The sequence below is a fragment of the Sus scrofa genome, chromosome 1 (genome assembly GCF_054392235.1).
Source record: "Sus scrofa isolate SSC_HxYL_T2T_F1_AM1 chromosome 1, Sscrofa_HxYL_maternal_Yorkshire_Landrace_v2.0, whole genome shotgun sequence".
Lineage (NCBI taxonomy): Eukaryota > Metazoa > Chordata > Mammalia > Artiodactyla > Suidae > Sus > Sus scrofa.
This window is the reverse complement of record NC_139383.1, coordinates 247,238,788-247,258,961: the sequence shown is the minus strand read 5'-3', so window position 1 is coordinate 247,258,961 and position 20,174 is coordinate 247,238,788. Positions and strand designations below refer to the sequence as shown.

The following is a 20,174-nucleotide window of genomic DNA, read 5'->3' as shown; positions in this document are numbered from 1 at the left end:
GCCCCGCCTCCCAAGAGACATTTAATCCGAGGGGATTTACAGGAAACTTCTAAATTAAGGGCAGCGGCTGCTGCAGTTGAGGGGGGGCCTTTTGGTCCCTGCGCTTGGGGCAGCTGCCGTGAGCTCAAGCCCTGAAATAGCCTCAGGGGCCCCAGCCGCAGCTGCCACCGGGCCAGGCTGTCACTCAGAAGAAGCACGGAGCCCCCTGCCCCAAGGTCCCCTCCCTTCCACAGCGCTAGTGTCTTTCTCAGCAGACCGTCCAGCTACTTTCCCTTCCGACGGCTGGGGGGGATGGGGTGAGGGAGAGGCGGAGCCCTAGGGGGCGGTTCCGAAGGGGTGGGCGTAGGGGGTGGCCGCGCCCCCCCCAACCCTGCTGTGCTTCTGCCCCTACAAGGTTTGGGCTGCAATGGGGGAGGGTCCTGGCCCCCGGCTCCGCCCGGTCCCTCCCAGCCTTTTAGGCGCCCGCGCGGCTGGGACGTCCCAGCCCCGCTAGGTCCTCCTCGTCCGCCACCCGTGCGCCCAGTCAGCACAGCCAGTCCCGTTCGCCCGGTCCACACTGCCCGCCGGCCGGCCGGTCCCCAACAGCAACCATGGATGCCATCAAGAAGAAGATGCAGATGCTAAAGCTGGACAAGGAGAATGCCATCGACCGTGCTGAGCAGGCGGAGGCTGACAAGAAGCAGGCTGAAGACCGCTGCAAGCAGGTGGGGGTCCCAGGCTCTGTGTAACCTCTGTCCCCAATCCGCAACAAGGGCAGCCTGTGCCACTCTGTGCTCCCCAGCCTCTGGCCTGCCGTCCAAGCCTCGCTACCATCCAGTGTGGGGGCTGGGCCTTCACAGTACCCCCAGGGCCCTAGCCAGAGCTACACTTCATCTCACCCACCCTCGTCCGAGGAGCCCCAGTCCCCTAATTTCCACTCCTCCCTTTACAGAGCCATGATGGGCCTTGCTCCTTGGGGCTGGAAGCTTTCTCTCTACTCCCACCAGTTCCCTCCCACACCCCTAGCTGCCCTGACCCTCCTCTGCTATCCCTCTTCCTCTCTGTCAGCCTCTATATATCTCTTAGTACCCCTCACACACACCCCTGCCTCCTGCCTGGGCCTGGGCCTGGCTGACTGAGGCATCTCTCTCCCAGCTGGAGGAGGAGCAGCAGGCCCTCCAGAAGAAGCTGAAAGGGACGGAGGATGAGGTGGAAAAGTATTCCGAATCAGTGAAGGATGCCCAGGAGAAACTGGAGCAGGCTGAAAAGAAGGCCACCGACGTGAGTGTGAACCTGGGGGGACAGTAGGAGACTCAGTGCTTTGGGAGGGGTTCCAGACATGGGGATGAGAGGGACTTTCACCATCAGGACAGAGACGGTTTCCTCTCAGGAACGCAGGCCAGGGCAAGCTTGCACAATTAATCCAAGACAGTGGGTAAATCAAAACCACTTACCACTTCCCCCTGAGAACACAACATTTTAATTCCATTTGGTTCCAGCTCTTAGAAGGCACAGTGATCAAGCAGTGAGTCATCGCGGGGGCGGGTGGCACAAGAATTTACCATCCACCTCAACTAATCTTCCAGCTGAAGATGGAGAGGAGACTGAAGCTACATTTGTGGGGTATGGGGTGTGGGTGGAGGTGCTGTTAGGCAGGAGGAGGGGAGAGGAATCCACAGATGGGCCTTGACTTGAGTTACACTGCTGGGGGGCCATTAGAAATTCCCTGGCCTTGACCTCTGGCTCCAGTGGCCCTGCTGTGTACTGGCGCCCCAGCTCAGGTTCTAACGGTCCCTCATTTACCCTCATTAAGCTGTCAGTCTTGAGACCATGCCAGGCCACAGGGCAGAGGGACAGGGCCACTAATGCCAAGGCAACCACCTTGGCAGCTCCTGTTCACTCTGAGATTTCTCTGCCCACCTCACACCCCCTAACCAGACTTCTCTACCTCCTGTTCTTCCCAGCCCCCACCTTAAGGTAGGAGAACAGCCATAAGACTTTGGCAATGGTACTTTCTCTGCCTCAGGTTCCCCATTTGCCTTCCACCCAGGATTGTTTAAGATGAGCCTGTGGTTGGGTGGATGCAGGGATTAGCACGAGCATGGTCTGAACGGCCGAGATGAAAGAAGACACTACGGTTTGTGTTGACCATTAGCCGTGCTCCCCATCCCCCCAAGCCCCCCAAGATTGGTTTCTCTGACCTCCAGCCTTTGGTTTTTGTTCTTCACCAGTCCTGGCACTTGGGAGGGAGCTGCCCTGCAGCTGCTAGTGAAGATGGCCCCGGGCATCTGACAGTCTATAAATAACCAAGGCCCAGTGCAGCTGGAGGCAGGACTGGAAATCCAAGGAGCTGAGTGGGGGCTGGAGGGGAGCTGGGGAGGCCAGGGACAGAGCTAGGGAAGCAGAGAGGCAGTGTGAGGAGTAGATAAGAAACTGCCCAAATTTATTGTGTGACCTTGAGCACAGCACTTAACTTACACAGTGCCTCAGTTTCCCTTTACTCTCTTGCTTCCCACTAGTCCAGTGGGGACAGCAGTGCCTGTCCTGTGGTTAGAGAGTAGCATCCAGAACTGGGAAGAGCTTAAGAAGCAGAAAATGGCAAAAGTCAATCCTGTGATGCAGGCCCTAGGATCTCCCAGATTCTCCAGTCATTTGTCACCCCACTACTATGAAGCGAGTCTTTTACAGACCTTCATCTCTCTCTCTAGAATAGACCTCCTGTGTCCCCCAGAGTCATTCTTCCCAACCCCCAGTGCTGTCCCCAGAATCCTTCCACACTGAGTCATCCGGCCCTGTGCCCAGGATGGGCTCTTGTCACTCTAGGTGGCTTTCAGCACCTGAAGGATAAGCTGCAACTACTTTCTATATATGGTGCTGTTTCCTCTGCCCTCTGGTATCACTCAGGACCTGCTTTCTACCCCCTCTGCCCCCAGAGCTGCCACCCATCTCTTCCCTTTCACTCTCTCCTTCCTGTACACTGGTCTGTTCTCCTTTCCAATCTCAAATTTCAAGGTCCCTATGTTTTTGTCTTTGAGGGAGAGACAAGGGATAACCTAATATTTATGAGGTGTGGATTCTGTGCAGGCAATGTGCATAAGTGCTTTCTGCATATTATTTTATTATTTCCCAAGGTTGACTTATCATCAGAATCACCTGGAAGATTAAAAAAAAAAAAAAAAATGGACGATTTCTAAGACTCTGCTCTGGAGATCTCAGTTCAGTGGCTCCAGCATGGAGATAGAGCACCTGTTTCTAACAGCCACCTCCCATATGGTCCTCTTAACCCACTATTAAAAGCACTGCATTATCTGAGAATAGCCTACAAAGGAGGAACTGCTATTGTTAACTCTGGTTTAGAAGGAAGAAATTGAGGGTTAGTGAGGCCAAATCTGTTGCCCAAGGTCACACAAGCGTTGAGTGGCTGAGCCCTGGCTCAAAGACAACAGTCTGACTCAGAGCTGATGTTCTTAAGACCAAACTGCAGCGCTTCTCTCATTTTCCTTCCTTGGGGCCCTTCTTGCTCTGTCCTTTTTCTCAAGGCATCATCAATTTCTGTGGACCTTCTCCAAAACTTCCACGGTTTTGCCTCTATACCGCAGGATCAGGGGCTGAGTATCTGCCACTCGCACTGCCCTTGCACTGCCCCCAGTTGCCTCTGGCCTTGGCAGGGAGCCCCTTGCTACAGCCATGGATGTCCTATATAGGCCTGGCTTGCCTCCTGAGCCTCTCGCTGGGCGTCTGCCTGGCAGCCAGTGACGTCAGGGAGCTTGATTCTGGGATTGGCTATTTTTAGCAGCACTGCGGTCTGGTTGGCCTGATTCTTCTCCACCCCTTACCTGGGCCAGGCTCTGTGTGGAGTCAGGGCTGCCTCAGACCTGGTCCCAGCACTTGGAGTGCTCTCAGGAAGGACAGAAGGACCAGTTGCAGATAACCATTGGGAGACTATGCACAGTGCCAGAGGAGGCCCTGGAGCAGGGAGTGAAGCTTGTTCAGAAGTGTATAACGGGCTGGAGCACAGAGTCTGTGCAAAGATGATTGGTTAGGGGAAAAATAGGTTGAAAGTCTGGAGGCCAGGAAGCCCAGGCTCATTCTAACAAGAGTCTTAACCATCCTCCGAAGCCTCTCTGATCCTCATCCAAGGCAAACCCTTTCTGACCTCTGACCTTTGACTCACAGGCCGAGGCAGATGTGGCCTCCCTGAACCGCCGCATTCAGCTAGTAGAGGAGGAGCTGGACCGGGCGCAGGAGCGTCTGGCCACAGCCCTGCAAAAGCTGGAGGAGGCCGAGAAGGCAGCTGATGAGAGTGAAAGGTGGGCAAGGGGGTTCCTCAGAGGGTGGGCCAGGGAGGGGGCTGGGAGCCTGTTTCTGCTGGTCCTGACCCCACCCCCACCCCGCCTCTCAGAGGAATGAAGGTCATTGAAAACCGAGCCATGAAGGATGAGGAAAAGATGGAGCTGCAGGAGATGCAGCTGAAGGAGGCCAAGCACATCGCTGAGGATTCAGACCGCAAATATGAGGAGGTGAGGTGACAGCCCTGCCCAGCTTCCTTCTCACTCACAAGTCCCAGACAGCCCCAAGGCATTCACCCTGATCTCCTCCCCCCCCCCCCCGCCCCCACAGGTGGCCAGGAAGCTGGTGATCCTGGAAGGAGAGCTGGAGCGCTCAGAAGAGAGAGCTGAGGTGGCTGAGAGGTAAGGACACCCCACGGTAGCAAGCGAAACTCGGCCTCAGTCCACAGCCATGGGGCTCTCTGCACTGTAGGGAGGAGTTTCCCAGGCGTGGGCCACAGGGACGGGTCCTGCCTCTGACCCCTACCCGCTGCCCCCAGCCGAGCCAGGCAGCTGGAAGAGGAACTGCGAACCATGGACCAGGCCCTCAAGTCCCTGATGGCCTCAGAGGAGGAGGTAGTCACCTCTCTGGACCTTTCTGGGCAATGACGCCTTCTCTCAGCTCACCTTCCCCTCCATCTCAGGCTGCTCTCTCCCACCTGCTGGGGGTCGGGAAGGGCCTGGGGCTTCCAAACTCTACCTGCTGTCACTCTCACAACTTTGCTCTTCTCTTCTCTCCTCCACCCCTCCCCCACTGTGCCACCTCCACTGTCTCCCTCACTGTGCCCTCACACTCCACCCTGCCACACACCCCCTGCAGTAAATGTGGGGACCTAGAGGAGGAGCTGAAAATTGTTACCAACAACTTGAAATCCCTGGAAGCCCAAGCGGACAAGGTAGAGGGGGGTAGAGGGGCAAGTGAGGATGGGGTCCTTCAGGGGAGGGCGGCGATGGGCCCAGGCAGGGCGGGGCTGGGTGTTCGATGGAGGCAAGATCAGGAGTAGCCTGTGGGGCTCAGTGGAGAAATGAAGGCCTTGTGGAGGCGATGTACTGATGGCATGTGTCTGTTCCTAAAAGTATTCCACCAAAGAGGATAAATATGAAGAGGAGATCAAACTGCTGGAAGAGAAGCTAAAGGAGGTGAGAATCCTTCGAGCCCCCCAATTCCCGCCAGAGACCTCCTGTGCCAGGGGATCCGGGGCAGGGATGGAAGAGCAGCGTGACTTAAGAAGTAGTGTCTGGAAGGGCCTAAACGTTGTCACTTTCCCCATCTTGCCTTCACACCCAGGCTGAGACCCGAGCAGAGTTTGCCGAAAGGTCGGTGGCAAAGTTGGAGAAAACCATCGATGACCTGGAAGGTAAAGGGGATGTGCCCCATACCCCCAGACCTTTTAAAATAGGTTTGTGCTCCCCATGACTGGCAGGCTGTCCCTCATCTTCCCATCCCATGATATCTGCCAACCATACATCAGGGTGGAACCACCGAGGGGTCTGTATTTCCCATCCAAGTCCAGTGCTTCTCAAACTTGAGTGTACACGAGAATGCCCCAGAGAGTTTTTAAAACAGATTCCCAGGTCCTGCTCCAAAGTGACTGCTCACTTCAAGCTGGAGAATCTGTGTGTCTCCCAAGCCCCCTGGTCATGCCAATGCTGCTGGTCCTCAGACCACACTCTGAGCAACGCTGATCTAGACAGGTCCTGGCTCCAAGTACAACACAGGAGAGCTATCTCACAGAGACTTCTTTATTAAATAGAGAGCTGTTTGGTTTAATTTCTAAGTTTTCATGACAACAGTCATGGAAAATAGGATTTTAAGCTAGATTTGGTGAAAACAAAACAGCCAGGAATAGGCTAGTCTGTATCTACTTCTCACTGTTATCAACATTGCACCTAAAACTGTCTTTTCCTTTTTATTCTATGAAAACCCTTTCAATTTCATAATTCCCCTGTCTCTTGCTTCCAGCCTTCTCAGGCAAGCCTCAGTTTTCTTCCCAACTTTAGGACTTCAGACCTTTCTAGCTCGAATGCCCTCTCCTTGAAGCAGGCTCTCCTGCTTATGCCCCAGGGCCCTGGGGGAGGCAGGAGCTCCTAGGGGAAGCACCAGTTTGGGGTGCAAAGGAGGACAAAAGGGACAGGGGTACAGAGAGGGTAGGAGGGGCCCTGACGGCTGTCCAGCCTGTCCTCTGGCCTGTCTCTCTCACTCCATCTTCGGCCACCTCTCTCTGATTCTTGTTCTTCCTTTCCATCACCCTCTCTCCTTCCTTTTCTCTTTCCCTCCATTCCCTCTCCCCACACTCCCACCCGGCCCCCCTCCCCTGAACCCCCCCAGACGAAGTCTACGCCCAGAAGATGAAGTACAAGGCCATCAGCGAGGAGCTGGACAACGCGCTCAATGACATCACCTCCCTCTGAGCCCCTCACAGTGTGGCCCCCTCGGCCCCTTCTCTCCTCTCCTTCCCTTTCTCTCTATGGGGAGGGGGGCAAGCAGAGGAGCAAAAACTGCCAACATTGCACAGCCTAGGCTGGACGCAGCCTAGGAGAGCCCCTGTCACGTCTGCCACCCACTCTGGCACTTGCTTCATCCTCCTATATCCACCCACTCCCCCCTCCACTCGCCAGCCTCTCTCACTCTCTGCTGCTTAATAAACTCAACTTGGTCTCTATGCTGTTTTCCTGCCCTCCAGAGAGCACATCCATCGCCCCCCTCAGAGCACTGGTTCACCGCTGAGACACTGCCTCCTTTGAGCACCCCTAATCTTGTGACCCCTTCCCCACTGAGCTCACCCACAAAGCACCCACTCCGGAAGCCCCTCTGCACAGGCACTCCCACTCTGACTCTCGCTGCTGCATGTGGGCACGTGTAACTGCATCGGCCACCAAGGGCCCTTCTGCAGACCCAGGCATGTCGCTGCCCTGCGAGGGCTCAGCTGCCATTCCAAGATCTAAAGGAATGACTGGAAGGGAAGTGGGGCGGTGAGGTGCAGGGAGGGGCAAGAAGGCTGTGCAAGGTCTGGGATGAAGTCTGGAAAAACACTGGATGCCAGCAACGTGGGGCTTTTGCTACAGGTCTGTTTTCTGCCTTGAGTCTGTCTGTCTGTCTGACACTCCCTTTTCCTGGTTCAGTCTTGCTCTTTCTTCCTGTCTCCAACTCTCTTAAACCTTCTAAAGAAGGAGAGTAAATTCATTTAGGACTCAGGCCTTCCCAAAGCTTTGAGGCGTCCCCCCATCTGTCCTGGTCAGTCCATCATTTGCCCCAGCCACGGGTCCTCAGACCCCTGAGTGCTTGTGACCTCCTGTGCCTCCAACCCACTCCGTGCTTATTTGTCACGCCCCCCGTCCGTACCTCCCCATGTTTCTCCCCTCGTGTCTCCCCTCCCCCTGCTCACGGTTGCTTCCCCTCACAGAGACCTTGGCCAGTGCCAAGGAGGAGAACGTGGAGATTCACCAGACCCTCGACCAGACCCTGCTGGAGCTCAACAACCTGTGAGGGCTGGTCCTGCCCTGAGCCAGGCTATAGTTGCCTCCCCAGCCAATAAACCTGTTGGTACCAGCATCATGGGGCCCTTTAAACTTTTCTTTGGTGTTGGCGATGGTGATGGTTGTTTTCCAAAGTAGAGGCTGAGAGGATGCCTGAGGGGAACAGTGGAATTGGAAGGACCCCTGAGTGCGCCAAGGGGTAAGGGCGCTGGGCTCGCTAAGGAGGGGCTGTGTACAGGCTCCGTGAAGCAGAGAAGCCCGGCAGGGCTGGGAGCATCCTGGCCCTTATTCCCCACAGGGCGAAGGAGCTGCCGTCAGTGGCACTGCCCCATTCCAGCAGGCACATGGGCCAAACACAATTGGAAGGCAAAACCGCAAAGCTTCGCAGATTCTACTTGAGCAGGGGTGAAATTCTAAAAGCCTCAATGTGATTTGAAGCCTAGAGGCTGAGCCTGCTCTACCTCCAGACACATACACTGCATAACACATGCACACACACATACACACACCATTCCAACACTATCAGTCATTTCTGCCCGCTTCCTGATAATGTCTTACGTTAGGCAGAATTAAGTCCCCCCACCAAAGATGTCCACACCCTAATCCTATGAAATGTTGTCTTACACAGGAAAAGGGAAAACAAACAAACAAAAAAATAGAGTTCCCTTCGTGGCTAAGTGGTTAACGAATCTGACTACGGTCCATGAGGATGCAGGTTCAGTCCCTAGCCTCGCTCAGTGTGTTAAGGATCCGGTGTTGCCACGAGCTGTGGTGTACGTCACAGAGCTGTGGTGTACATCACAGATGCGGCTTGGATCTGGTGTTGCTATGGCTGTGGCGTGAGCCAGCAGCTGTAGATCCGATTCAGCCCCTGGCCTGGGAACCTCCATATGTTGTGGGAACAGCCAAAAGACAAAAAAGAAAAACAAAAGGAAAAAAAAAAAAGGAAACGTAAAGGTACTTTGTAAACTAAGGATTTTGAGATGGGGAGATTATTAACTGGGTAGGCCCAACATAATCACAAGGGTCCTTAGAAGAGAGGCAAGAAAGTCAAAGGCAATTGTAGGAGATGTGACAATGGAAGCAAGAGATTGGAATGATGCAAGGAAGGGGCCACAAGCCAAGGAATGCTTGGCTTCTAGAAGCTGAAAAAGGCAAGAAGATACTCTCCCCTCAAGAGTGTCCAGAAGGAACCAGCCCTGCCCACACTCTGACTTTAGTCCTTAAGATTCACTCTGGACGTCTGACTTCTAGAACTCTAAGAGAATTCCCATTACCATTAAGTCTGTGGTGGCTGTTACAGCAGCTATAGGAAATGAATACACCATCCTTTTGATTTGGGGAACAAGGGTGCCTACCACGTATTTTATTATAAATATTTACTTTAAAAAAAAATCCTTGGAGGTTAAAAAGAAAGTAGTGTTACAGGCAAGACAGGGTGTCCAGTTCCCCCTCAGATTCTTCTGGCTGGCTTCTCTGCACCCTCTCCAAGTTGCAGGCCTCTAGGCAACAGTCTCGGTGACCTCTGCTGGGTGGTAGCTAACACCCCCTTTGGTTCCACTTGAGTGTCTACACAGGGAAATCGAATCAGAAATCTCACCAGGAATGAGCTCATTTGCATGCAATCTGCGTGAAGCTGTTCTGGACTCCGCTTGGGTTGGTGGGGGCTGTACCTGAGGAAGAGGGTGGATATAATACCTTTGCTGCCTTCTCATTTGCACAAGGAGGACGACACTGGTAACAGCAAAGAGGAGGCCAAAAACCAGGGCCAGGATGTCACCTGGAGGGAGGAGGGGAGAGGCTGCCTCAGGGAGTCAAAAGGAGTCTGCTTCCACCTGCCCCCCACCCCTGCCCCAAGTTCTCCAGCTGCCCCAGTGTCTCAGAATTCAGCAGAGACCAGAAAAGGGGTGGGGATGGATACACAAGAAGGGGCAAGATAAGCACCTATTTTCTTTCCTAAAAAATCGAAGTAAAAGAGGTTGTTTGGGAAGGAAGATGCTAAGAGATTTCATTCTGACCAACTCTCGCCCTGGGGACAACGGGGAACCCCCCACACCTTGATCTGATACTATCCTATTGGGGTTGGAGGTCTGTTCTGCAGAGAAGGAGAGGAAGCAGCCATGGTCCTGACCAGCCTCTGGGGCTGAATGGTGCCAAGGGGTGTCCCCAACCTCAGGAGCCAGAGGAGGGACACAGACTCACCCGCAGCGAGACAGGAATTCAGGTGGACTGAAGAGAAAAGGGAGACATTAGAGCCGGGGACTGTGATCACCAGTGACAGACCAAGGAGGACACGTGGGAGGAGGGGAACATGGCATTATGGGACAGCAGACAAAGCTGCACCTGGCTCAACGGCCCTAGGGCTGCTGTCCACCTCAGTGGAGAAGGAGGCCTCGATTATTCGCCCATTCAAAGGTTGTGTTGCTCGGAAGTTCAGCTGTAGCCGAGAGTCGTCAGGTCCCCACAGGGAGTCTGAGAGCGTGTGGAGCTGGGGAGGTCAGCAGACCAAGACACAGAAGCAAAAGGGTCACAGGCTTAGAGCCAGCATCTCAGAGCTCCACCATCCACAACCCCCTCTTTCCCCCCAACACCCCATCATCTCTTTATGCCTCCTCTTCCTCACCTCATCCTAGACCCCTTTCCCCCTCATCCCCCAGGACACCCGCACGTCCCAACCCCACCTGCTTAGCACTCAGCTTTACTGTCTCGTTGAACACAGTCCAGACGACGCCCTGGGCACAGGGGGGTGTGGTGAGAGACCCCTCATATCGGAAGTAGCGGTTGAGGTCGGAGGGCAACAGTGCAGATACGTCCAGTCCTGGGACCCAAGTCTCTGAGTCTGTGGAGAGGACCTGGGCTGGAGTCTCACTGAGACTGGCCCCCACGCAGCAAAGCTTTGGGATGCAGAGATACATTCTTATGTCCCAGAAGCCAAGCTGACTCAGCTCCCTGAGGCCTCTCCACATGAAGTGTTTCCCTTCCCACAACTCAGCACAAGACGTGACTCAGAAGAAAAGAAAGGGCTGTGGGGCTTACAGAGTGAGAGAACTGCTCCCCTGGCAGTCTTCCCTCTTACTTTGCATACTGGGATAACAGGCCAGGTTGCAGATTTAAGCCCAGAGGGAATCAAAAGAGAAAATGAGCTGAATAACGTGTAAATAAATATTTATGACTATAAACGACAGACAAAAAAACTCAAAAAGTACGGTTCTCTCTAGCTGAACAAAACGTAAAGTACAGGAGGGGAAGTGAGGTTTAAAATGACCTGCAGTGACTGAGAAGGAAAAGAAGAACAAAAACATTTACAAACTTAGATATTTGATGCTTTTGAAGGAGAAATAGTTCTCAGAAAATGTTTAGCTCTTCAGACTCAACCCCTGAGTGCCAAACACTATTTTTTTGGTCTTAGGCTGTTTTTGTCCGGTTTTGGTTTCTGTTTGATTTTTAACCATAAAGCCTGTGGGCAGCAGTTTGCCTTTGCCTGTATTCAGCTTCACAGGTTTTTTTTTGTTTTTTTGTTTTTTTTGTCTTTTGTCCTTTTAGGGCCGCATCCCAGGCTAGGGGTCGAATCGGAGCTGTTGCCACCCACCTATGCCAGAGCCACAGCAACGCAGGATCCGAGCCATGTCTTCGACCTACATCACAGCTCATGGCAATGCCAGATCCTTAACCCACTGAGCAAGGGGAGGGATTGAACCCACAACCTCATGGTTCCTAGTCGGATTTGTTAACCACTGCGCCACGAGGGGAACTCCCCTCAGCTTCACAGTTATTATCAAGGTCACAGGTAGCCAATTCACACTAAAACCAGGGAGCCCCTCTCCATCCTCAGACCTGAGCATAGAGCAGTTCTTTATGAACAAAGGTATCAAGGGTAGTGGCCAGAACGACAAACTGACCTTCATCGGCGATTTCTCCCAAATGTGACAGCAACTGTTCATAGGCACTGTTTTCTTCTGGGCCTTCCTAGAAGATGACAGTACAAGACAGGTGAATAACATATATATAGGGTCACAGCTATCATGACCAATCATGGTTAGGCCTTCAGGGCTTCATGAATCCTATCATGACCTATCAACATCAGTATTTTTTTCTTCCCTGCACATTGCCCTGAACCACCTTTGTCTCCACCCACCTGCCCTAAAAAATAAAGACCAAAAAAAAAAAAAAAAAAAACACCTGGTTTTGCCTTCCATGTGTAATTCAAAGAGAAGAAAAAAATACCATTAAAAAAAAAAAAAAAGGCAGAGTTCCCGTCGTGGCTCAGTGGTTAACGAATCTGACTAGGAACCATGAGGTTGTGGGTTCAATCCCTGCCCTTGCTCAGTGGGTTAAGGATCTGGTGTTGCCATGAGCTGTGGTGTAGGTTGCAGACGTGGTTCGTATCCCACGTTACTGTGGCTCTGGTGTAGGCTGGTGGCTACAGATCCGATTGGACCCTAACCTGGGAACCTCCATATGCCGCAGGAGTGGCCCAAGAAATGGCAAAAAGACCAAAAAGACCAAAAAAAAAAAAAAAAAAAGGCTTGTTGTGGCTCAGTGGGTTAAGAACCTGACTAGTATGCATGAGGACAGGGGCTCGATCCTTGGCTTCACTCAGTGGCTTAAGAATCCAGTGTTGCCGCCAGCTGCAGACACACGACTCAGATCTGGCATGGCTGTGGTGTGGGCCAGAGCTGTAGCTCTGACTCCACCCCAAGCCCAGGAACTTCCATATACATTAGGTGTGGCCCTGAAAAGAAAAAAAAAAAAAAGAAAGAAAGAAAGAAAAACAGCAAAAATTTAATTTAAAGAAAAAGGCTTGAAGGTGAAGTGGGCTACCCCAGTCCTCCCCTATTCCTCAGCATTGAGAATGCCGAGGAAACACAAAATCTTATGTATTATTACTCAAGGTCACTTTATTCTTACTCTGCAAACTGACCTAACTAAGCAGACTAGCTCTCAAACTGGAGGAGGAGGAAAAGAATGGCAGGCCACTTGACTCTGGTACAAGGCTTTCATTAATGGGCTCTAGTTACTTTTCCAGTCTCACTCATCACCACCTCCACACACATTCCATGGTCCCACCAGAGAGAAGCCCAATAAACTCTGTATTCCTGTTAGCTTTGCATTCACCTTAATAATTCACCTTAATTGTGGGGCCAGGACATGCTACTTCCACGGCACTTCTCTGAACTTTGGGCTATAAGGCTGGCTTTAAGGAGTCAGGAAGGAAATGAGCCTAACAGGTGTCTCACCATTCCACCCTCCTTTTAGCCTCCTCTAATCACTGCGTATGCAGCTTGATCAGTACAAGTCCAAAGAGGTTACTAAATGTTTCTCTAGACTCTATTGCATTTTGCAAAGGGGAAATTATGGGTTATATGAGTATTAGAGAAATGACTCTTCCTGATGTTCATTCTACTGCCTCTGCTGTTACCCAAATGGGCCATATACTGAACTCTGCAGGTACTGTTCATTCTGGATGAGTATCTCCTTTTCTTTCCCACTAGTGAGGCTTCAAGTTTCACCTCCTCTGCGACGCCTTCCCTAACCACTTCTACTCTCTGTCCTGTGTACATGTTTATCCTGCCAGCCTCCCTCACTGGCTGTGGGCTCCTTAGAGAAAAAGAACTCACAGTTTCTTAACTTATTTGTGGCCCAGTGCCTGGCTCGCAGGTGTTGAATGAAAGAACTGATGAGTAATGATGATGATAACCAGGTGTGGGGAAGGGGCGGCCAAGAGACACTGTGCCCGGGTCGGGCGTGGGGAAGAGGGGTTGGGGGGTGTTCCAGGGCTGGTACCTGCAGAAAGGCTGCCAACACGGCCAAGCCCCTCGGGCGCCCCAAGGCCTCGTCAATTTTGGCAAATGCAGTGCTGAGGTGAACCACATGGATCTGGAAAGGACACAGTAGGAGTGGGCAAAATCCCCTGCCCCGCGCCCCACCTCGACCCTCTCCCGGCAGCTGCGAGCTCACCTCAGCAGGGAAACGGTAACCGCCAACTGTATGTTCCGAACCCGGGCGCCCCGCAGACCCCCAGTGCAGATGCAACTGCAGGGCCCGGTACTCCTGCCCCGGACCCAGGGACAGTTCCAGCCCGGGAGGCAGACTCAGCTGCACTGCGTGAGGAGAGGTAGGCTGGCAGGTGAGCCGGGCCCGCCCCTTCCGCCCAGGAGCGCCAGCCCAACTCCCGAGCGCCTTCCCTCATCCCCAAAGAGTCTCCGCCCCCCCCGAGGCTCCGCCCCGAGACCGCCTCACCGGTGTGGCCATTGTTGCGCAGGCGCAGTTCTGGTTGTGGCGGGAGCTCGTAGCCAAGGAGTTCCAGCGGTCGCAGGGCGGGGCAAAACGCGGTGAGCTGTGGGCGGATATCTACCGGGGATTGAAAGCGGCCTGCGCAGGCTGGGGACACCTGGGGCCACGGCGGAGCGCCTGGAGTGGGAGAGGATGTACTGGAAGTCTGATGACGAGATCAAGAGCTTTTGAAGAAGCGCACTAGAAAAAGTGAGGGGTGGAGTCAGGAGGCATCGGGGCGGGAAATAAAAATGAGGGAAGTGGACGGAGACAGGCGGCGGGTGTAGGGACTGGCAGATGTTGATACAAGGAGGGGGAGGCGGGGATCGGCAGAGCTGAGTGCCTAGACTGGGTATGGGCAGGGAGTGGGTGTCTCACCTCCATAGCGCCAATGACTGTGGTCATCCCCTGCATAAATGAGAAGGATGAAGAGGCTGATCTTTGAGCCCAGTCCCTCCCAGCGGCCAGGAGGTGGGTCCCCCTCACTAGCAGGGGTTCCCAAACTCTTATCTTACAGAAGCAGGTAACAGAAATGCCTGACGCAGGCCAGGTGTAAAGCACAGTGTAAAGCACATTGCAGCCAAATATAAGGCCACAACTTGGTGAACCACACAAAGATCCTACTGGATCCAGAGATCCCAGTTTGCAACCACTGTGGTAAGGTCTGTTAAGTGGGTGGGGGCCTCAGTCCCTTTGCCCAGATTAGTAGACCGTCATTCTCCCTGCTCATCCCTCTTCTCTTTCTGGTCTCCATCTCTTTTCCCAAAGTTCCTTGATGGAGAGTCAAGGTACCAGATTCCCCTACCGGCTTTTTCCTCCTTCCCAGATCTATTTCATTTGTAGACTGAGGACTGAGGTGACCTCTATAAGCCCTTCCTGTTCTAACTCTGGTATCCCCCACCCTTCCTCTTCTCTCCCTTCATACTCTTCTCTCTACCTTTGTTTTCTCTCCACATTCCTCATCTCTTTCTCCTCCCCAGCCTCCCCCCTCTTCTCTTTTCCATCTCTTCCTGCTTATCTCCAACTGTGCCCCCTTTTTGTTTTTTGGTTTTGGGGTTTCGTTTTGTTTTGTTTTGGCTGCCCCTGCAGCCAAAGTTTGCAACACCAAATCCTTAACCCACTGTTTTGGGGCAGCAATCTAACCTGTGTCCCAGTGCTCCAGAGACGCTGCCAATACCATTGTGTCATAGAAGGAATTCCTGTGCCTTCTTTTTGCCTCCTCATCTAGCTGGTGGCAGGGGATCCGCCCTGGGGTTGGGAAAGACTAAGAGTATAGGCTCCTCTCTTTCCCTGAATATAATCCCTGCATGGGCTGGAGTTTAGTGAGGGGAAGTACCAACTTCCTAGAGCCTAGATTTGCAGAGCTGATGACCACTTACCTTTTTTTTCTCTATGGACATTCTTCTGGGGTCCTTGAGTATCCCTGGGAGCCTCAGTAGTAGGAAGATCCTCTAAGTTCAGAGAATTCTCTTCTCCTGGTTCAGTCTTCATTCCAGGTTGGTCCTCCTCTCCAGGTATATCCTCTTCACTGGGCAGGTCCTCCTCCAGTGGATCATCTTCCCCAGATGAATCTCCTCCTGTGGTGGGAGCTCCCTGCATCCAGGACATGCTCTGGGGATGGGCAGGCACCAGGAGGAGCAGTAATAGCAGCAGATGCACAGTGGGGCCCGGGGCAGGGGCTGGGATCAACAGAGGGAGCCAGGGGCTGGGACACTGGGGAGCCATGCGGCTGACTATGGGGTGTCCCAGAACACGGTGTGTACGGGCTGTACGTGCATTGGAAACGAGCTGGGCAGGGGAGGAGCAAGCCTGGAGGGGAACAGGCTGACTCACAGAAAGCCCTTTTGTAGAGATGGAGCCAAAGTCCTGTGGGTCTATCTGGCCTGTGCCCCCTCCCCGATAGCAAAGAGGGGATGGGGTGGAGTGCGGGGCAGGTATGTGCACAAGCAGAAGGTTATCAGGGTCATGGGCTCAGCCTGGAACCCAAGGCACCACCTGGCACTGTACAGGTTCTCCCTGGCACCGCCCCACTGCTCACCAGCCAACCTCAGCTAAACCTGGCCTGCTTCCCAGCCCCAGGCAGCTGGGGCCCCCCACATCCTCTGGCTGAGAGAGGAAGCAGCCCATATATACATCCCTGGCCAAGCCAGGGAGCAGGTAGAGGGGCAGGGCAAGCTACTGGGGGGAGTCTGGGAGTGAGTGGGTGGATGGGTAGGTGGGAGGCAAATTTGAGTATGATTGGAACACCCACAGAGATTTATTTATTTATTTATTTCATTTTTTTATTTATTTTATTTATTTTTTGTCTTTTTGCCTTTTCTAGGGCTGCTCCCACGGCATATGGAGGTTCCCAGGCTAGGGGTCGAATTGGAGCTGTAGCTGCCAGCCTTCGCCAGAGCCACAGCAACACGGGATCCGAGCTGCGTCTTCGACCTACACCACAGCTCACGGCAACGCCGGATCCTTAACCCACTGAGCAAGGCCAGGGATCGAACCCAAAATCTCATGGTTCCTAGTCGGATTCATTAACCACTGTGCCATGACAGGAACTCCCCCACAAAGATTTATGAGAGAAACTCTGATGGGTTTAAACTAAATGTATGATTCATTATATTACACCTCTGCTCAGAAACCTTTATTGGCTTCCCAGTGGCTACCAAAATATCTTCCACCTGCCCATCCTCCTCCTCTAGCTGACTCCCAAGTCCCTTCAAAATCTTACCCAAGAAAACTTTCCATCTTATCTCCTGCTACTTTCCTTCAATTCTACTTTCCTTTAATTCTAGCCAAATTAAACTACTCCTTTTTTACCCAACCTTTGACTGCCTTTGTTCCTCTAGTTCTCACTTCTGGGAATGCCTTTCCCGCTTCTATTTATCACCTACCATATGTCATCATTGGGCTAGTGGACTAGAGGTATGGAAATGAATAAGATAAGAGTCACTGTCCTGAGGAGCTCACTGTCTGGTGAGTGAGGGCGAACTCTCTCCTAATATTTGGGAGAAAGATGAATTCTGCTTCAGAAAGTAATACATAAGTAGGCAAAATTGGATCAGGACTTAAAGTAGCAGTTCAGTTTAGTTTTAAAAAGGCGGGGGAGGAGTTCCCATTGTGGCTCAGTGGTAACAAACCCGACTAGTATCCATGAGGACTCGAGTTCAATCCCTGGCCTCACTCACTGGGTTACAGATAGGGCGTTTCTGTGAGCTGTGGTGTAGGTCACAGACATGTCTCGGATCTGGTGTGGCTGTGGATGTGGTGTAGGCCAGCAGCTGCAGCTCCAATTTGACCCCTAGCCTGGGAACCTCCATATGCCTCTGTGGCCCTAAAAAGAGGGGTGGGGGATGGTATTCCAGGCAAAAGGGAAGCACCAAATATTTTGAGAAAGAAAGAATCCATTTCTTATACTGGATTATATTGGGGCTTGATGTGGAGCATGGATTGGAGGGGGAGAATGGGTGCAAGGCGATAAAGAGTGAGAGGACCCTAAGAATGGCTTGGGGTTCCCAATCTGCTTATTCACTTAACACTTAGAGAGCCTCCTCTCTTCCTCCAGGCACTGTTCTAGGCCCTAGGGATGCAGCGTTGAACTGGAGAACAGCCTCTGATGTTTTGTAGAGCTCACATACTAATAAGGCCACCATGGCTCCAACACACCAGAAGAGAGTAAGGCCATCTCAGGAGATTCTTCTCTGGGGCTAACATTCAGTAGGTATGTGCACTAGTATGGTTATATAGGTTAATTAAATAGGCTAGAATATTTTGGAGTTCCTCGGGGGCCCAGCAGTTAAGGATCCTATGTTGTCACTACTGTGGCTTGGGTCACTTCTGTGGCACAAGTTCGATCCCTGGCCTGGGGACTTCCTCACGCCACAGGCACAGCCAAAAATAAAAACGAAAAAAATATTTATAATCCAATTTGTAGCTAAACCTAACTCCAGGGTGCTCCTGCTACTTCAGTCCTCCCTGGAGACTTTTCAGGACCCTTGTGACCTCTTCTCTAAAGAGATAATGCTTGGCACAGCAAGGGCTCCAGGACCCCATCCAGCTTCCACTCTGATGGATCAGTACCTGTGCACCCACCACTATGTTAAATAGTTTTACTGTCTTTATCTAAATCCCTTCTGTTACTCAAAGGCCACCTCCTCCAGGAAGTCTTACTTGACCAACTAACTCTACACCATAAGAAGAGATTTCTGGTGCTGCTGGACCACCACAGTCCTTTGCCTGCCCTTACTAATAACCTTGCCTATGATCTAATTTATATTAAGGTGATTTATGACATTTTATCTGCTCTAATAGCCTTGAGCTCCAAAAGGGCAGGGTCCAGTATTTGATTGGTTCAGTCTTTTATTCAGCAGTCTTTTCTTGATCATTTTTCTCTCTGAGATCACCTTGCTAGGGTCTGAGAAAAAAAACAAATTGACTAAGATGCCTTCTTGCCCTCAGGGAGCTCACCATCAATGGGCTTTGTGTGTCGAACCACAATTATTCCAAGAGCAGGACATCATCTTTCCACAGCATCCCAAACTGTCTGCCTTGTCAGAGTGACTGTCATACTGTGTGCCAAAACTTGTATGGCTGAACAACAGCTGTGCTCCATGCAGTCATCTTAGGAGGTAGTTAGCCAAATGATCTAGGTGGCTATTTCTGGGGCCTAATAAGAGCCATCCATGGCAATCTGATCCAGTGTGCACCCCGGATGGTCAGCTCATTGCCTTGGTCAGCTGTGTTCTTAGAACCTTGGTTGGACCCTGATGCATGGAAGGTACATGGTAATATCTGAAGTAGACTGGCCTAGACAAGACAGAATGTGCTAATGACTGATCTGGTTGGGGTGGAAGAGGTCCTGGGAAGCACAAAGGACAGAAACACCATGCTAACTGAAGTCTGGCGTCTCTATGTCTACATCTTTATCTAACATCAATCTTAAGTTTTTGTTTTTTGGTTTTTTTCCCTTTGCTTTTTAGGGCTGCACTCACAGCATATGGAGGGTCCCAGGCTAGGGGTTGAATTGGAGCTATAGCTGCAGGTCTATACCACAGCCACAGCAATGCAGGATCCAAGCTGCGTCTGTGACCTACACCACAGCTCACGGCAAAACCAGATCCTTAACCCACGGAGCAAGGCCAGGGATTGAACCGGCAACCTCATGGTTCCTAGTTGGATTCGTTTCTGCTGCACCATGACGGGAACTCCCAATCTTAGTTTTATTTCACATTCCCTTTTTCCAAAAGTTCTGAATGTTTCCTTCTTTTCCCTTTTTAGATCTCTGTCGGGATTTCCTTGTACACTTCTCCACGGCATTTCTGTGAATCCACACGTCTCCCCTCTATCTCTGCTGCTTTCTCTCAGCATGTCAGAATCCAGATCTGCATCCAGGTGCAGGGCTGTGTTACAGCTCCCTCATTTGCTAAGTGCCATTCTCCATGGTGCTGTCTCTTTCTTGAACTCTCTGTCTCTGTGTGTGCCTATGTCTCTGGTCTGGGTGGGGAATGTAGACTATGACCCTGGATCGTGCCTTTGCAACTGGGAGTCTGCCAAACCCTAAAACAGGTTTGAGTTCCCAGAGTCTTGTTTCCTGAACCTCCCCAGGTTGGGACAGAGTGTACTCAGGACTAATTGACTAAGACACCCTCCCCCGCTCCACCTTGGCCTGGCACACGACCTCTCTGGGTTGTTTAAGGCAGTCTTTGTTCATTAGAGACTGTGTCTTAAGACATTGAGGGACATGCCTCTGCTTTATCCCAGGGTTGCAGAGGCGGGAGTTATTTGCTGGTAACGTAGGAGGAGAAAAAGCCCCCTACTCTTCAGACATGGATTGGTAGCAAAGATAGCTCACGGCCCTTCTGGGGCCTTGGGGGCTGACTTGTAGTTATGGCCCACCTCACCATCTGTATTACTCTCCTAGGCTGCTATAAAAAATTGCCACAAACTGGGTGGTTTAAAACAACAGAATTTTATTCTCTCATAGTTCTGGAGGCTAAACGTCTGAAATCAAGGTGTTGGCAGGGCCCTGCTCCTTCTGAACGCCCCTTGTGAGAACTCTTCCAGTTTCTGGGGGCTCCAAGCATTCCTTGGCTTGTGGCTGCATAACTTCAATGTCTGCTTCCAACT

General features: G+C 52.1%; 2 protein-coding genes across 19 annotated transcripts in view; one reads left to right on the top strand and one right to left on the bottom strand.

Moving 5' to 3' along the window:
* Positions 1 to 15,814, bottom strand: part of CA9 (carbonic anhydrase 9) — a 39,721-nt gene extending 23,907 nt beyond the window's left edge. Inside the window, exons 1-12 of one of the 13 annotated variants that reach the window (XR_014823609.1) lie at positions 15,437 to 15,814; positions 15,201 to 15,305; positions 14,436 to 14,465; positions 14,025 to 14,195; positions 13,743 to 13,885; positions 13,569 to 13,661; positions 11,684 to 11,750; positions 10,466 to 10,678; positions 10,128 to 10,272; positions 9,987 to 10,013; positions 9,483 to 9,564; positions 9,121 to 9,353 (exon numbers count right to left, since the gene is read on the bottom strand). Coding sequence is in view for 11 of the 13 variants with exons in the window: in XM_084989143.1 (XP_084845269.1) it covers positions 9,287 to 9,564; positions 9,987 to 10,013; positions 10,128 to 10,272; positions 10,466 to 10,623; positions 11,684 to 11,750; positions 13,569 to 13,661; positions 13,743 to 13,885; positions 14,025 to 14,195; positions 14,436 to 14,465; positions 15,201 to 15,305; positions 15,437 to 15,782 (1,563 nt within the window). In the remaining 2 variants the exon portion in view is untranslated. Of the gene's footprint in view, positions 1 to 9,120; positions 9,565 to 9,986; positions 10,014 to 10,127; positions 10,273 to 10,465; positions 10,679 to 11,683; positions 11,751 to 13,568; positions 13,662 to 13,742; positions 13,886 to 14,024; positions 14,196 to 14,435; positions 14,466 to 15,200; positions 15,306 to 15,436 lie in introns of those variants that run through there. The other 12 variants (XM_013993646.3, XR_014823610.1, XM_084989143.1 and 9 more) reach the window with 12 other exon arrangements.
* On the top strand, positions 483 to 7,860 carry TPM2 (tropomyosin 2). 6 transcript variants are annotated; one of them, XR_014836297.1, is made up of 9 exons: positions 483 to 704; positions 1,135 to 1,260; positions 4,156 to 4,289; positions 4,382 to 4,499; positions 4,600 to 4,670; positions 4,808 to 5,203; positions 5,385 to 5,447; positions 5,596 to 5,665; positions 7,712 to 7,860. XR_014836297.1 is itself a non-coding variant. In XM_005660207.4 (9 exons), the coding sequence occupies exons 1-9, from the start codon at positions 591 to 593 to the stop codon at positions 7,792 to 7,794; spliced, it is 855 nt and encodes a 284-aa protein (XP_005660264.1). In that variant the 5' UTR covers positions 483 to 590; the 3' UTR covers positions 7,795 to 7,860.
* Positions 15,815 to 20,174: the final 4,360 nt, after the last annotated feature.

Bases quoted from the DNA above. Each gene is read 5' to 3' on its own strand.
- TPM2 (XM_005660207.4), top strand. From the start codon at position 591: ATGGATGCCATCAAGAAGAAGATGCAGATGCTAAAGCTGGACAAGGAG. The intron at 1,261-4,155 runs GTGAGTGTGAAC...TTTGACTCACAG, and splicing joins CTGAAAAGAAGGCCACCGAC to GCCGAGGCAGATGTGGCCTC. The intron at 4,671-5,127 runs GTAAGGACACCC...CACCCCCTGCAG, and splicing joins AGAGCTGAGGTGGCTGAGAG to TAAATGTGGGGACCTAGAGG.